Below are 17,867 nucleotides of genomic sequence, written 5' to 3'. Positions count from 1 at the left end.
CAAGTCCAGGAAGAGTTTTTCAGCAGAAGTAGGTTGTTTGAGCAGGATAGGACTGAGGAATCGTGCACTGCCCTTCCAGCCATCCAGTTACACAGATAGGATAAATCTCCTTTAAATCAATGATTATGTAGTGTGAATTGTATGAATGTTTCCTTAAAATACAGCTCCACAAGAAATAAAGGATGATAGCTTCTTAGACCCTGTCACCTATATTATCCCACTGAATGACTGACCTGTAAATGATGATAAATTAGTTCCTAGCATTTCTGTGGTTGAGGCAGGCTGCAGTAAGAAGCCAGGTGGGTCTCTCAGTGGTCATGCAGAGGCCACCTCCCTATGAATTACACCATTCTCGGATCCCTTCTACGTCTCACAGTTCAGGCTAATCATTGACAAGGCTTTTACAATCACAAGCTTCTAGTGAAGCTTTGATAAGACACTTCAGCGGCTTGTGGCAAATGAAACCGGTCTGCACAGTGTGGACTCCAGCAAAAGAATGGAATTTTTTCAGCATCAGTGCAAGAAATCTGATTTTTAACACTGGCAGTATAAACTGGCACAATGTGTGGCCAACGGCTGGAGAAGATTGTTGCTTTTTGGACGTTAGTTTTCGTGAGGATAGTTACTGGGCTTGCTGGAGAGGGAAGATCTGTGTGGAAAAAGGACTCCCACTTCAGCCCCGTGAGCGAAACACAGATGTTTTTATATGACACTTTCCCCAAAGATTTTCTCTGGGGGGTAGGGACAGGAGCTTTCCAGGTGGAAGGCAGCTGGAGGAAGGACGGGAAAGGCTCCTCCATCTGGGACCGCTTCACCCGCTCGGAGTTCAGGGACGCTGACAGCACAGGCACCTCCAGTGACAGTTATACCTTGCTGGACAAAGATTTGTCTGCTCTGGATTTTTTGGGAGTTACTTTTTACCAGTTTTCAATTTCATGGTCAAGGCTTTTCCCCACTGGAGTGGTGGCAGCTCCCAATGAAAAAGGACTTCAGTATTATAACACCCTTATTGACTCTTTACTGTACAGAAATATTGACCCCGTGGTTACACTGTACCACTGGGACCTGCCCTTGATGCTGCAAGAAAAATTTGGGGGATGGAAAAATGAATCGGTGATTGATATCTTCAATGACTATGCCACGTTTTGCTTCCAGACCTTTGGGGATCGTGTTAAATATTGGATTACAATCCACAATCCATATTTAGTTGCTTGGCATGGGTATGGCACAGGTATTCATGCTCCAGGAGAGAGAGGGAAAATAAGAACTGTCTACTCAGTAGGACACAATTTGATCAAGGTACAGTATAATAAGATTTTACAAGTTGATCTTGCACTGCTCTGGGAAATAATAAGAGGAATTGGTCCTGTGATCAATATTTTTTTAATAATCACCTACTGTGATAGCACAAACAAATAGCCTTTAGCTAAGGCAGTCTTTCTGTTAACCCTCATTTTGATTTTATTACTTGTCACAACAGCTGACTCAATAATTATTTGTTTTAAAGTGCTTATTATTTTATTTAAATTAGCTTTTACATGCAAATTCTAACTCTTAAAGAGCATTCTTTGTTCTTTACATTTAGTTAAACAGATTTGGCCATACTGGAATGACTATCCTATTAGTTTAAAAGGAAATTCATTTGTATTTGCATATTGAATCAACTTTACTGGCCATAGAGTATGTATGTGTAAGTATGATTTGTTTAGCTTAGTAAGATTAAATTGCAAACTGTTTGCTTCTAAACTAGTAAGGTTGGCACATCTTGGCTTCAGAAGAAAACAAATGTCCTCTTTGGTACTTGAGAATTTCAAATTATTTCCATGATGTATAGTATTTTTTGCATCTGCTGTGTTCAAAGTACTTTACAGAACAGGTCTCTATCTCATCTCTGCAGCCAGTATAATTCCCCCTGCTGAGACTATTCTTAGCTGTCACAAAGAGAATTTTTCTACAACTTGCCATATATCACACATGTAGTTAACAAATAAATCTGAATGGATTAATCCTACAGAAAGAAGTATGCATGTGGGGAAAAAATTATTTGCCAGAGTAGTTAAAATGTTCTGCAGCTGACAAATCTTTGTATTTGCCTCTGGCTTTGAACCTTCAGAAGATCATTTTTCAAAAAAGTCATGCTGCAGTCAATAGAAGTTTTACACACAGAAAAGTTGTCAAGCATCCTGAGTCACTAACTGATTTCAGACTTAGCAGAAGAATGATTTAACTATAAAGATTTGTGAAGCATCTCAAAGAAAACTGATGCCAAATCATTCTTTCTATTTTCGAGTGCTATTTTATATAATGCATGTAAAAGATACCATGTAAGTTTGCAATATTTCTTGCCTTCATTTCTGAGTGTCACAATCAAATGTGGAGTACCAAGTAGGCAGTCTCTGCACTTCCTGTAAAATCCATGTCAGCAGCACACCACACACAGGCAGTGATACTCCTCTGCCAAAGAATCAATTGGGTTTTCCAGGAAGGCAAGCACAGCTGGGCCTGATGCACAAATTACTGACCTAATTTTCCTCCTCAAAATTATTTGTTTCTCAGACTTGATTTGATAGTTACTTCTTGTTCTAGAGTATAAAATAAATCACTTGGAGGGAAGAGTTTAGGAGACTTTCAGCAGCACACAATCCTTTAGCTACCATTTTATTATCCATGGGCAGAAGTTTTTCTCCTCTGATACCCTTCTTACAACCCCATGAACTTTAACTTTACTTTAGTATTAGCAGTTCTCTCCTGTACCACTGTAAAATTTCTGGAGATTCTGGATTTGAGATCAATGAAAAATCTTGAATTTGTAGTAAAGTATTTGAGGAACTGGAGTTTTCTGATTGGGGTTAGAGATGGAATGGGAACTCTTGAGGTAGCAGTCGATATGAGTCAACTCTTTTTATCTCTTTATATCTCTATATAATTATTTATTTCTCTTATAATAATTTACTAGCCAGCCATTCCACAGAAGTCACAGCTAAGTACTATATGTTCCAAGCCAACTAGCCAGAATCTTTCTCAAAGAAAGATTTTTGTGTGAGTTTAAATGTTCAGTTCATTTTTCATTGTTGACAATACAGTATTAATAGAATGTATAGATGCACAGTCATGATTCATGTGTTTTGAAATATCTCTCCTTTGAGAATCTAGAAAAATTATATTATCTCTTTAAAGAGATTTCACATGGGTTTTTATTTCATGACCAGTATATACTGGTCTGTTTCTCAGACATTGTGCTATGGCTACCTTCTAATTTCCCACTGCAAATGAAAAACATTATCCCAAAAATAAAAGATCAACCAAATGTCAGGTCTTGGCAGTGTGAGGCAAAGCCTGTTAAAGCTCTTGGGAAAATTGCCATTTATGTAATCAGCTTTAGGAAGAACCACATTCTTGTCTATGTCAAGGCTTCATTTTTGGACAGGCTATTGACAGACACGGTCCTCAATGCCACCCTGTGCACAAACCAGGTCCATCCATAAAATATACAGAGCAGGAAAACCAGGTCTGTAATGCTGAAATGAAATTAATCTGGCCACCACATTGTTGCACAGCAATTTGCTGAAAGTCATTCCCAAGCCTTTTAGTAGTACCTTTGGAGAAATTAAATGAAGCTCTCGCATGAATCCTACTTTTAGTTTAATTTCCTTGTGTATTGTTGCAGTTGAGGTGTTACCAGAACTGCTCACTGTTTATATAAAGGAGTGCTTTTTTGTGATATATCAATCATAACCTGAAGCTAAATTTCATAGAATCAGAAAAACAATACAACAAACCATAAACCTCTGCTTTTTTTTGGACTTTGGATTATTTTACTGTAAGAGCAATTTGAAAGTTGCTGGAGTGTTTCTTGAAAAGGGCTGGAGAAATTTCTCTTAGTTTTAAATGTATCCATTTTACTGCTTTCAAAAGCAATAGTGTCTTAAAACTCAAATAATTAGCTGGTATACCAAAAAGGTCATAGAATACCGGGTTGGAAGAGGACCTCAAGGATCATCTTCATGATAAGATTCATTTTAGGCTCTGTGTGTTGGCTGGCACAAGGCATTGCTGATGCTGGGTCACCTCCTGCCTGTGCTCCCCTCCAAGCCTTGCAACCTGTGAAGGGAATGCCCCAGACTCATCTGCTTGAGACAGCCCTGCCCTTTGCAGGGCCTTGCTGTTCGAGATCTGTAAAGAGAGGTAGTGAATGCAGAGCAAGCCTTGCAACCTGTGAAGGGAATGCCCCAGACTCATCTGCTTGAGACAGCCCTGCCCTTTGCAGGGCCTTGCTGATCTGTAAAGAGAGGTAGTGAATGCAGAATCAGAGGCTGATAAGCAGGGTGCTCAGGAGATCCACATTGGGAAAATAATTCAGAAGAAGAATTTCAAAATTGAGTTTAAAAAATTTCAAGTTTAAAAACGTATTTGCATGTTTCTATGTATTCTGTTCATACACAGAGGGTAATCATTGCCACTGACCATTTCAAAGGAATCGATACTACCTCTACAGAAATTAACAGGGAATCTGAACTTTGGTGCTATTAATTGTAAATTGCTAAGGGATTCTCTTAGATTAATCTCTCTCCAATTGTATGGTCATTATGAGGAATAAAAGGAGCATGTGGAGTTCTTATAGCAGATAGAGAGTGGCCAGCAAAAGTGTATTTCTGTTCTTCATTAAAGGAGACTGCACTTCACAAAGGAAACATCAGAAAACAATTAATGATAACCTGCTATGCAATACTTTAAAGATACACGAAAGAAAATTTAAAAAAAACCCAAACTATGAGCTTGCTGCTGAGGTAGATGTCAGACTGAGGCAGAGAAGAAAAAAATGGCATGCAGAAAAATTAGATGGATTTCTTTGATTTATCAGTAAATAAATCTGACAAGACGCAAGAAAATACAAAGCAAATGAATCATTGTGACTGGACCTATGTGAGATGTATACCTGATATATTATTACCATTTTCTCTATATCTAGTTATATTCTTTCATACTTGGACTGAGATTTGTAAATATCACAAGGACAACCTGTCTTCTTTTCCTCCTCTGTATGGGTGCCCTCTAGGAAGCTCTGCTTTTGCTAGTAGGCAGAAAGGGGCTCTTTTTCTTTTTTTCTTTTTTTTAATTTTTTTTTCTTTTTTCTTTTCTTTTTTTAAAATTATTTTTATTTTCTGTTAAAGATTATTCACACTCCTTTCCATCTGGCAGAATAGCCCAAGAGAGAAATATCATAATGAGGTCTCCCTAAAATTGTCTTCATCACATACTTGGAAAAAGTAATAAATTCACTTTCAAGCCTGGTGTGTCCCTAAAGGTCCACTGCAGATCAGGTCCTTTTCTGTGTCCAGCTGCATTACTCCCATCTCTTTGATAGATCTCACTATGCCAGGATCTCTTCGTGGATGCTGCTGACTTTGATCCCAAAGTGGGATGAGTGTGCCCCAGGAAAGTCCTATAATTCATTCTCCTTACAAAACAAATTTCTACTTCATGAATGGGAAATAATTATTACCTCTATGTTCTGTGAGACACTTCCTTCCCTTCCCCCAAAGGAGATTCCTTTCCTCAGGATGCAGAAAGATGAAACTACACCAGCACCTGTCTCCTTCAAGTACGGCTCTAGGGTGGACACCAGAATCATCTGTGCTTGTAAATGTCTTTGCTGGAAGACTTTTCAAATAGTAGTAGCCATCAGTGATGATATAAAATTCAGCACTGATTCATAGATTTTTATGGTTTGTTATATTCAGGTTAGGTTTCTTAGATTTCTTGGTAATCATTAGGGAAAACACAGTCCAAATACAGGACAGTTTATATACAACAGATATGATAGTACAGCCTCAGTCATTCATAACACCCTCTCAGGAAGTGTAGTCACCTGCATCTCGAGATGTAGGCAATCCTTCACAAGGATTGAGATTCAGTTTGCAAAAGAAAGGTTTAGGCTACTTTAGCTCTTCTGGCTATGGGGCATCTTTACCACAGACCAAAAAAGCCTTTAGCAGAAATACACTCTCCGAATAAACCACACACTCCTGCCCTTCTTCTGAACTGTAACATCATCATCAGACTATATTCTAGTTCTTCATGGTTTAAACACCAAATAAGTAAACTAAAAGCCAAATAATTTTATTATCATTTTTTCAATTCTAGATTTCCTCCAGCACACTAAAATAACTCTTTATACCCTGACATTGTTTTGTAGACTCATTGCTGCTGCAAAGAAAAATTGGTTGACTAAAGTATCTTAAGAATTTGAGAGTATTGCTCTATTGCAAAGAAAGCTCTTTGCATGTGCATATGTTAAATTACAGGATCAGAATTTCATGGAGTATGAGAAAGCTTCAAAAAGAGAGAAGAACAAATACTGTTGTCTTCAGTTTATTAAGTTGACTTTTCTAGCTTTTTTACAGGGTTAGTACTAACTGACATAGCAGTCTCTGTGACTTTCAAGACTAGGGAATATTTTCTACATTTATACCAGGAAAATATGCTGAAATTAATGAGTCATACGTATCTAGAATAAATACCAAATATTGATCCTACTTTAACTGTGTATTTAGCCTTGACATTTGTCCTTGCTCTAACAAGGAAAGTGAAAGATTAGGGATTAAACTCTAACTGAAAAAAGATTAGTCAAGACTTACTGAAAATACCCAATTTGATATATGATACGGCTTTTAAATTCATGTTTGTTTCATATCTGGTCTTAAAAAACAAGTTCTATAAATCAGCTGATTCCATCAACAATAGTTTGCATTTAGCATTACCTTCTGTGTGAGAATGTTAAGCTTCCTTACAGATCATTAACAACTCAAATCAGATTTATAGACAACTATGTGTCTACTATGTCTGTAAAACCCTTACTGTAGATAGTGAGAAGTTTTTTACAGTAAAAGTTAATCCTCAAAATTAAGTCATCAGTGATACATACAAATTTATATATGAGGTTTGTCTCTTGAATCATATTAAATGTACTTATTTATATTTGAGGTCTACTCCTCTAGAGTTATACCTGGGGCTGTATCCTCTACTGTACATATTATTTTTAATAGTAACTTTATTTTCTTCTAATCACCTCCTGAAGATTTATATGAATACAATGAGGGATTCCTGGCTTTTACATGGTAATATCGTATTCTAATTAGTTGTTTTTTGGCAAAGCCATCTTTCTCCACTTCCCCCTAGAAAAGTGTGATTGCTGTGATTTACCTGGTGCTATTGTCATGGTACTTGGCACTTGCATCACACAGCTGAGTGCAGTGGGGGGTTCTTGTTAAGCCAATGCAGCCATATGCTTCTCATTCAGGAGTGGTGTTCATGGGCTGTGTCTGGAGAAAAACTGTGCAAACGAGGTCAGAGTACCCTAGAAGCAGAGCACAGAGTCAGCCTGGCCCCAGCAGCCCCCCCAGGCCGGAGGGACTTTCAGGAGAAACAGTGAGGGCAGCTGAGGAGATGGCACTGGCCACTTAAATTTTCTGATGAGGCTACTAAGAACTCAGTTTTATAATACTTGCAATTTCCCTCATTAATCCGTTTTTGCTGGCTTCCCTCTTCAGCTACAGAACCTTTGAAGCTGCATTTCAAAGGTTAGTGTCACTTTATCAGTATTTTCAAAGACAGACTTTGAACAAATGTTACGAGCATGACCTTAGAAACCATAAACAACTGATACACAAAATTTCACAAACTCTAATTCTTTGGTACTGCCCAGCTTAAACAAATACCTACCTGACATCAGGCCTTTTGGAGTTTTTTTTAAACTGTCAAGGCTGTGTGTTTCTAGATAAATTAACTGAAATTATTGTCGAAGGTAAGCAATGCTGTTTGGCTTAGTAATGATGACAATCTAACTCAGCACTCAGTGTTTCACAATGCTCCTAATGTTTTTTTTCTGGGTGCAAACTATTATTTTCTTTCCAGCTTAAAAGCATAATGCCACCCTAGAGGCATAAGGTAAACTCTGAGTTACTTGACAACTCTTCAGCTGGGAGAGGTCAGCTGCCCTGCCCTTTGTCAGATCACCTGATGTGATTCAGTCCAGAGTCACTCCTCTCTGACCTACCTGTCCTCTTTCCTTACAGGACTTTGACAATGCTAGTGGCTCCTCAGTCTCCCATGTATTTCTGGTTTTGTGCAAGTTTTGTCTGCTGTACGCCCTTATTTAAGTAATTAATAATGTGACATTTGAAGCTAATTGTGACATGCAATAACAACACACTTTCTAAAACAGTATGATAATCAGAAAAGCAGTATTATGATGTGATAAAGTGCAGTGGCCATTTCAAAGAAGAAATTAACTAAAATCCTGAACAAAATTCTCACTCAGAGAGTAAGACTCACTCGCCCAGCTGTGAAAGTTGACATTTGGGTTCAAACTTCACAGCTGGGTCCTTTTCCCAGGTTTTTACATTTAGGGATTGTGCAAATATCAAAACTTGAACACTTGCTCATATGACTAGGCCAGAATAAAACAACTGAATCCCAGGAAGAGGGATGGGGTGGATGTGGTTTGATCAGAGTAAGTCCAGGTAACCCACAGAGCACAGAGGAGTTAGTAGCACTAATACCATATAAGTTGCACATGCAACTTATATGAGGCTCCTCAGTCTCCCATGTATTTCTGGTTTTGTGCAAGTTTTGTCTGCTGTACGCCCTTATTTAAGTAATTAATAATGTGACATTTGAAGCTAATTGTGACATGCAATAACAACACACTTTCTAAAACAGTATGATAATCAGAAAAGCAGTATTATGATATGATACATTGCAGTGGTCATTTCAAAGAAGAAATTAACTAAAATCCTGAACAAAATTCTTACTCAGAGCTGTGAAAGTTGACATTTGGGTTCCAACTTCACAGCTGGGTCCTTTTCCCAGGTTTTTACATTTAGGGATTGTGCAGATATCAAAACTTGAACACTTGCTCATATGACTAGGCCAGAATAAAACAACTGAATCCCAGGAAGAGGGATGGGGTGGATGTGGTTTGATCAGAGTAAGTCCAGGTAACCCACAGAGCACAGAGGAGTTAGTAGCACTAATACCATATAAGTTGCACATGCAACTTATATGATATTTCATTTTGGTTTGATCAGAGTAAGTCCAGGTAACCCCCAGAGCACAGAGCAGTTAGTAGCACAGAGTCACCACTAACAAATGAAATATCATATGAGATGAATCTTTGATGGAATAATTGTAAAGATGGTTTGAAATTTTAACCATATCAGGAATCACTGTTTGACAGAGAAAGACTGGCTAGATCACAGAGTTCAAATCCCATTGTTAGAGCTGTTCCGAAGTGTCCATGTAACAGCTGTTCTCATCCTTGCTGGCATCTCTCCTGAAATTTAAATGTGTGTTAAAAGGCAAAAAGCCACAGCCCTAGTGTGCTATAGGAGACAAGTTAGTGAGCATTGCCCTCATCCCAAGGAACCTTGCATGTAACAGTGATTGCCCATTAAACTGTGCAGGTTAATTCATGTGTCTTAATTGATGCTTCCATATAAGCCTGCAGTGACTCAGATGGAGCTACCTGCCTCTCCAGCTGCCATGCACAAAGACTTATTAGAGTTACTATTTAATGCTATTTTTCTCTCATCAGGCTCATGCAAAAGTCTGGCATACCTACAAAGAACACTTTGGACCTTATCAGAAGGGGATGATATCCATAGTATTGGGATCCCACTGGATTGAGCCTAACAAATTGGAAGACGAGTTGGACATTTCTAAATGTCAGAAGTCCATGGAGAGAGTACTCGGATGGTTTGCTAAACCTATCCATGGGGATGGGGATTATCCAGAAGAACTGAAAAATGAATTCTTGTTTCTGCCACACTTTACTGAAGATGAAAAAAACTACATAAAGGGAACAGCTGACTTCTTCGCATTTTCCTTTGGTCCTAGTAACTTTAAACCTCCAAACACTCTACCAAAAATGGGACAAAATTTGTCACTCAATTTGAGGGAAGTACTGAACTGGATTAAACTGGAATACAACAGTCCTCGAATCTTGATTGCAGAGAATGGCTGGTTCACTGACAGCCACGTGAAAACAGATGACACCACAGCCATCTACATGATGAAAAACTTCATTAATAAGGTTTTACAAGGTTTGTACGGAAATTACTTGTTGGATTTTTCAGAGAGCACTTTAGATTGTTTGATATTTAGCTCTGTAATAATTTAGTCTGTTTTTTTTTTAATGGAATAATGGCAACAAAGTTAATCATTAATGATTTATACTGCATGAATACAAGTCATGGATCAGGATCTACTGGTGCTAGGTGTTGTACAAACAGAAAAAACCCACAGCCCCTGTCTCAGCAAGCTAAAGTCCAACATCTGCATTGAGTAAGGGTTGGTTAGGGTTAGGTTTCCATACTGAAACTATTACTCCTGCAGGACTCTAAGACTCCACCTATAGTAGGTACAGAAAAGCCTTGAGATCTTCACCTCTGGTGACATAGGGAGCTTTGTTAACTCCTGACTTTTCCTACCTTCAGCCCTTTCTTTCTGCCCCAAACCTTCCCCTTATTTTTCAGGGGGCTTTTCTCATCCTCACTCTAACACTCAGTCAGGATCCTGACCTGTTTCTGCTCCCTCCTTTCACTGTCCCTGCAGACAATGCTACAAACACACTCTCACTCTGATCCACCAGATCTCTACCTATCACCTGCCTAACGTGTAATTTTCTTTACCATAAAGCATATGTAAAATAGTACTTTTTCCCCTACCTATTTAAACGGCCACAAAATCTCAGCATGTACCATCTCAAGTACCACAGCATCTTTTGCTCTGACAATTAAACTTAACCCCATCTATTCAATATACTTCTACAAACAAAAATGTTCTCAGTTGTCACTTTCTCTTTCCCTTGATGTCTGCTCCTATTTGTTCAACCTTCCTCACTGTGGACATCAAGTACTCATCTTTACTTGCAAGGCCATTCTAGCTTACCTCTTTATCCTCTACATAATTCTCTGCCTCTGCATTTTGCAATGCATATTTTCAGACATTTTTGTACTTTCTCCCATGGTTTCCCTAATTTACAAGTTGCCTTCTTTGAAAATACATGCCATTGTATTGCTTTGTTACATTTCCTCATCTCCTTTCCAACACTCTGCCCTTGTCTATCAGCTTCCCATATACTCACATTGCAAGCTCTTGGGCTTTCTGATTTCATCTGGCTACTAGGAAACATCCAGCTGGACTATGCCCATGCTGCTGGATACCTTGGAATTCTGCTGCATCAATACATGCACTGTGCAAAACTGCTTTCTGCTCAAGTTGCAGCCTGGTGTGACTAGGACAAGGAAGTTCAGTGGAAATACAGAATTATGCAAAATTATATATCCTGAGAAAATGAGGCTAGACGATATTGGGAAAGAATAAACCAGAAAACTTCATCTTTATTCCTTGGCTTACTGGTATGGTGGACTACAGGTAAAATATGAGGATTTGACACCTGTCTGTGTCAAAATCCTCAGCAGCCCTACTTAGTCACTGCTTTGCCTAGAGTATTCCAGCCTTTATAAGGTTAACATGAGGAGTTAGTCCGTGTTATTTCCTAGCTTAAAGGTGGCAACAGGCAGTGAACGGGACTAACTGTGGAGTTTGGACTTTCCTTGCAGGCTGCCAGCTGGCACGAGCCTGCACAGGTAAAAGCATTGTGGTTAGTTGGTGTCCACTGAGCAGCTGCTCTGCAGGCTCTGCCGCCCTTCCTGAAGAATCGGGTTCCCCATCTGAGAAAGCAGTTGTGTTGTCATCTTTCTCATATATTGTATGTAAAAGATCATATCTAGACTCCTTTGCAAGAGGGACATTAAGATTGCCTGAAGTATGCACTGCACCCATTTTGTAACTAAATCAGTCTCTGGGTTGCACTATCCTACTTCTCCAAAGTCGTCAACAGTCCCATGCCAACAAAAGAGATTTTTCAATTTACAAGCTGAGTAGACATTCCCAAATGTTTGAGCTTGCAGACATCTTTCAAATAAAGGTAGAGAGTTTTAGCTTCATGACAAAGTTACAAACTAGATCAACTGTTGCTCCCTGTATTTTGACTCACGGTTCTCTAATTTTACTGCTATTATTTTACTGGCAATTTGTCAAATGCAACTTCAAACCTGGCTGTGGTATAATATTTCTTGTTTGATCAGAGCAGAAATAAGCATCTTACAGTAATTTAATTTCTTAAGGACACCTTAATTTCTTAGTGACACCTTTTTTTTTTAGTAAATAAAGACTGAGATATATACATCAGTTTTGCAATGAATTACAGTGGGTCAATAACCCACAAACATTGAGATGACACTCAAGATTTTCAAAATAAATTGCCCTTTCTCATAAATATCCCTTATATATGTTAGAGTAATGCATACAGGACTCATGGATGTTACCTTCTCTTATGCAGCTATTAAATACGACAAAATAGATGTGTTTGGTTACACAGCCTGGTCCCTCCTTGATGGCTTCGAGTGGCAACATGCTTACAACATCAGGCGTGGATTATTTTATGTAGATTTCAAAAGCAAAAAAAAGGAAAGGATTCCCAAGTCATCTGCACTTTATTATAGACAAGTCATACGAGAAAATGGCTTCTCCCCAAAGGATTCTACCCCAAACTTGCAAGCTCAGTTCTCCTGTGACTTCTCCTGGGGTGTCACCGAGTCTGTTATCAAGGTGAGCAAAAAATATTAAGCGGATCAGATCCGGATCTGGATCTGGAAACAGAGTGATCAGCAACTTTGTGAACAAATGACCATATACAGCAGCTTGCATTCATGAATTTCAGTGCACACTGCCCACAGAAGTTAAGCCATAATTGCATTGGTTCACTTTCATGTGTTTCCAGGTTTTCAGGTGAGCTGGTCACAGAGTGCTGGCTACTGCGGCAGCAGCAGACCCTGCTGCAGGAGCCCGTCCAAGCATGGCCCTCCCTCTGCTTGTGTCTCCATGTGGTAGATCAGATGAGGAAATTTCAGACCAAGAAGTTGATCCAACCAATTGTTACTGGGTTATTTTTCAACCAGGGGTTTCCAAATCCAGTTTGCAGTGTGGCCATAGGGATGCTTGTGAAGGCCTGATGGAGAGTGACAAAGGGCAGGGACAAGGTGATTATGCTGGTGGCACCAGTGACCTGCAGGCTCCACATCTTGTCTACAGCAGAAACACATTCCTGGGTTAGGCCTGGCTCCAAGTGCCACTCAGACAAGTGGGTAAGAAACCATTCTTTAAAAAGACACATAGCACAGGTGAAGATAACCAATCTTGAGGTTTTACCAATTGAGCTCTCATTAGAAAACAGATCATACAACATTTTGTCCAAAGTGGCTCCTACAGGACCTATATATAGTTTATTTTTCTTCTATTTCTGCTTTAAACTTAGTAAATTAGCTAACTGTATGTATGGCCAGTGTTGGGATACCCTTCTTGTCATCACAAATGGACAGTCCCATGAAAACACCAGCCTCAAAAGATAACAACAAAATCCCCTAATTTAACCTACTCACTGACAACCATAAAGGGAAAAGTTAAGTTTCTATATATCTTGTTAATATGCAGCACAGAAAAAAAGTACATTTCCTTAAAAAAAGCAATTGAAACATTTTAAACTTCATTAATTGTACTTTGAAACCTACAAAAAGCATTTAAAAATTTGAATATTAAAAAAAGTGTTATACTGAGCTTTTTCAACTAGTAGGAGACAGAAAAGATGTAACTAAATGCTACAAGCTGTTTGTGTCAGATTACTATGCCTCAGTTTCACAAGGTTGGTCACAGCAACAGTGACAAAATAATCCCTGCCTGCCTCATACAGCCCCTGGTGCTTGTTCTCACCACCTGCCCTCCAGGCAGCTGCCTGGGAACTGCTGTGTGCATGGCCAGAGTGAACTCAATCAGGGAGAGCTGTGTCTGTGAAAACATGTCATGTAGGTTGGTGGCAGGGTAAATGCCCATGTGTAACTGAAAAGAAAAAAGTGAAATTTTGATGTTTTTCATTGGGAAAGGAACAGAATGCTAGGATGACCACTAGCACAAAGACCATATAGGTGAGCTGGTTATCCTCTTCCCCCTGGAGCATTTAAGCAGGGCCTTCTGACATCAGCAGCTAAACTCAGGCAGAAATGCAGATTACAAGCAGATATTATGTTCATTTCATTAAAACCCATTGTAACATATTTTTATTTTCACAGGCAGAATCAGCAGCTTCCTCACCACAGTTCTGTGATTCCAGCTTGTACCTCTGGAATGTCACAGGAGATGGGCTTCTGCACAAAGTTGAAGGGGTAAAGCTAAAAACCCGACCAGCACAGTGCACAGATTTTGTCAGTATTAAAAAGCAACTGGATCTTCTGGAAAAAATGAAAGTGACCCATTACAGATTTGCTCTTGACTGGTCACTAATTTTACCCAACGGAGATTTGTCAGTGGTCAACAGGCAAGTTCTTAGGTATTACAGATGTGTGATCAGTGAAGCCCTGAAACTCAACATTCAATCCATGGTCACCTTGTATTATCCAACTCACACCTACCTGGGGCTGCCGGCTCCTCTGCTGCAGACAGGAGGATGGCTGAACCAATCCACTGCCTACGCTTTTCAAGAGTACGCAGCTTTATGCTTCAGGGAGCTTGGTGATTTGGTTAAACTGTGGATTACAATAAACGAGCCAAACCAGCTAAGCAATGTCTACAACAGGAGCAGCAATGACACCTATCGGGCAGCACACAATTTATTAATAGCGCACGCCATGGCCTGGAGAATATACGACGAGCGGTACCGGTCCTCTCAGCATGGCAAAGTGTCCCTGTCCCTGCATTCGGACTGGGCTGAGCCTGCCAACCCCTTCTTTGAATCTCATTCAAAAGCTGCCAACAGGTTTCTTCAGTTTGAAATAGGCTGGTTTGCCAATCCCATATTTAAGACTGGGGACTATCCAGCTACTATGAGGGAATACATCACCTTTAAAAACAGAAAAGGCCTTTCATATAGTTTGTTGCCATCTTTCACAAGTGAGGAAAAGCAGCTTGTCAAAGGTGCAGCTGACTTTTATGCACTGAATCACTTCACCACCAGATTTGTGATTGATGAACCTCAGAATGGAAGCCAGTATGAATTTGATCGGGACATTCAATTCCTGCAGGATATCACCTGCCTGAGCTCCCCTTCTCGTTTGGCAGTGGTGCCTTGGGGAATGCGCAAAGTTCTCAGGTGGATCAAAAAAATGTATGGTGACATTGACATCTACATCACAGCAAATGGAATAGATGACCCATCCTTAGACAACGACGAGCTTCGAAATTATTACTTGGGCAAATACACACAAGAGGTTTTAAAAGGTGAGTACATGACAGATTCAAGTTCCCCAGTGCCATTTCCATGGCTCAGACCTAGGCACAGCTAAGTCTTGCCCTGGACAGAGTGAGCAGTCCTGGTTCAGATACAGGAGCCAGCGGCACTGAGACCCCTGAGGGGCCCAGCTCTGCAGTCACACTCAGGGCAGCTATGACAGAGGAATGGCATCAAGTGCCTTGCACAAAATGCAGCTACAGCTGCCTCCAGTTTAAACCATGAGAGAAGCTCTCTGGGCATGCACATAGTTACTCTGAAATTATTAGGAGATAGCACTTCAGCCCAACTCCCAAGAGGCAATTAAAGTTTCTACTCTCCTAAGAAAGGCAAGAGCCTCCTTGCTTGCTGAACTAATAATTGGACAGAAAGTGCAAGCAAATCCAGTCTTGTAGGGACGGAAGATACAGTAGGGCAGCAGCAGCACTAGCTGCTGTTGAAGGGAGTCCAACTCTAGTTCTCATTCCACTACTTGTTTTCTCCCGTAATTATGTTCTTAGTCTGTAATCATATTCTTAGTCTGGGTCACATTCCCAACTATGCTCACTGATTGCACATTACTTCAAGGCTTGCTATTTTTAAGTATTCTCACCCAGCACATGGGTGCAGCAGTGTAACACAGAGCCATGCATGCTGCAGGGATGAGCAGCTGATTTTGGAGCAGTGCAGGAATTCTCGGAAAGCTCTCATGGCACTTATGGGCAGCCGCTCCCGAGTCATTGCAGCTGGCTTCAGTTAAGAGCAGCATCCAGCTTTTCCCAGGAAAACAAACCACCAGCTCCAACCTCGTACAAATCCAGTTTTCATGGGGTAGATCCAAATTCATAATTTTTTTATCAGTAAGGCACTATTCCTATGTAATTGAGACAACTGAATATTAGAAGCAGTAAATATTTTCTGATGAAAGTACACTTTTTATATTTATAACAATTTGAAATCTGAACTGCTTACTAGAAAGTCTGCAGGTTTTACTTGAAATGTAAGTTTTAATTAACACTTTGTTTTGGTTTTTTTTCCTTCTCAGCCTACTACATTGACAAAGTTAAGATTAAAGGCTACTATGCATTTAAGCTGACTGAAGAAAAATCTAAGCCCAGATTTGGATTCTTCACTTCGGATTCAAGAGAAAAGCCTTCAGTAAGATTTTACAATAGCCTGATAAGCAACAATGGCTTTCCTGCCAACTACTCAGTCTGTGGCACCTCTAGCCACGAAAAGCAGTGTAGCTTCTGCTTGTTTATTTCTCAGAAGAAGCCATTAATATTCTTTGCCTGTTGCCTTTTCTCTACCCTCAGTTTGCTTTTAGTTATTATTTTTTTTCACAAAAGAAAAAGAAGGAAACGTTTTAAGGCAAAAAGCATCAAATGCATCTGTGTCTCATTTTAAAAGGGGGCACAAGCCCACTTTCAGTGAGATCCATCACTGCATTCTACAGTGGACAATGCCACTCAGACAACTGTGGAAAAGCACTGAGTCACTCCAGCCACACACACCAGCATTTCATTCAAAAACGAAGTAATCACATTCACAGGAAGAAGAGCCATAGCACTTGTTTCTAATGAAATTACTTTTATCCACCTACTGTACCTAGAAGACAACTTCGTCTGTTAAAAAAAAAAATCGTGACCCTCTTGTGCCTTGGAATAACCTTTAAAACAGCTTTACTTGCAAAGAGCAACTTTTGAGAACTGATATGCACCTTTGTAAGTTTTGTGATGTGTATTCATCTCATGAGTGTTGTTCAGCACAGCATGAAACTGAAGCTGTTAGGGTTTATAAGTATTATTAAACCCCACAAACCTTCAACTAAGTACAACACCAGGCATGAAATGTGTCAGGCCAACTTCTGAAGATACCCCTAAAAGAACAAAACCAAGTTAACTCCATTACTGACCAAGAGATATCCCTTACAGATTGGGTGAATCTTTGGGCAGCTTTTGCAATTTTTTAACACGTGTGGGATGCTTTAGCAACTTGTTGCCAAGTATGTTTCTGCACTATCCCAGTATTTTATATACTTTTTCCAAACTGAATGGAGCAAGTGACAATGTGGATTTTACTACTAAATAGGACAACCTCCCAGTTAGATGTTGCTACATGGGCAAGATTAGCAGTGAAGAAACCAAGCTGTATCCCCAGGTAACAAATCACTGCTGGTGAAACTCAGCAATACACTCTGATTGAGCTTTGAGGTCAAGTCCCTTGTTTTCTTAATTGAGCAATAAAAAAGCACTGTGTTTTCAGACTACTGCTTCTATCTATGTATTTAGTTTAAATGGTCTTACAAATCTCATTCTCCTGATTTCAGTTTTGTTTTTCATCTACTTCAGATTCTGTCATCACAAGTCTGAGGCTTGAGAAAAGATGTGAAAGAACTGGTCTCCCCTGTAAGAAAAATGCTTTTATTATTTCTTCATGCTGTGATTCAAAAATGCCACTTCATGACTTTGTCACAGAAAGATCATGGTAGCATGGCCTACACATTGCCCTACCAGTCTCTGAGCACATTCATTCAGTCTGAATG

At 39.6% G+C, this 17,867-nt stretch overlaps 1 protein-coding gene across 1 annotated transcript; it reads left to right on the top strand.

The window, feature by feature from the left end:
- The first annotated feature begins 453 nt into the window (after nt 1–453).
- On the top strand, nt 454–17,831 carry KLB (klotho beta). The gene is made up of 5 exons (XM_039699023.1): nt 454–1,299; nt 9,596–10,103; nt 12,407–12,675; nt 14,190–15,333; nt 16,368–17,831. The coding sequence occupies exons 1-5, from the start codon at nt 562–564 to the stop codon at nt 16,727–16,729; spliced, it is 3,021 nt and encodes a 1,006-aa protein (XP_039554957.1). The 5' UTR covers nt 454–561; the 3' UTR covers nt 16,730–17,831.
- Nucleotides 17,832–17,867: the final 36 nt, after the last annotated feature.

Source organism: Passer montanus, unplaced genomic scaffold (assembly GCF_014805655.1).
Source record: "Passer montanus isolate IOZ18808 unplaced genomic scaffold, ASM1480565v1 scaffold13, whole genome shotgun sequence".
Lineage (NCBI taxonomy): Eukaryota > Metazoa > Chordata > Aves > Passeriformes > Passeridae > Passer > Passer montanus.
This window is presented reverse-complemented; position numbering and strand designations above follow the sequence as displayed.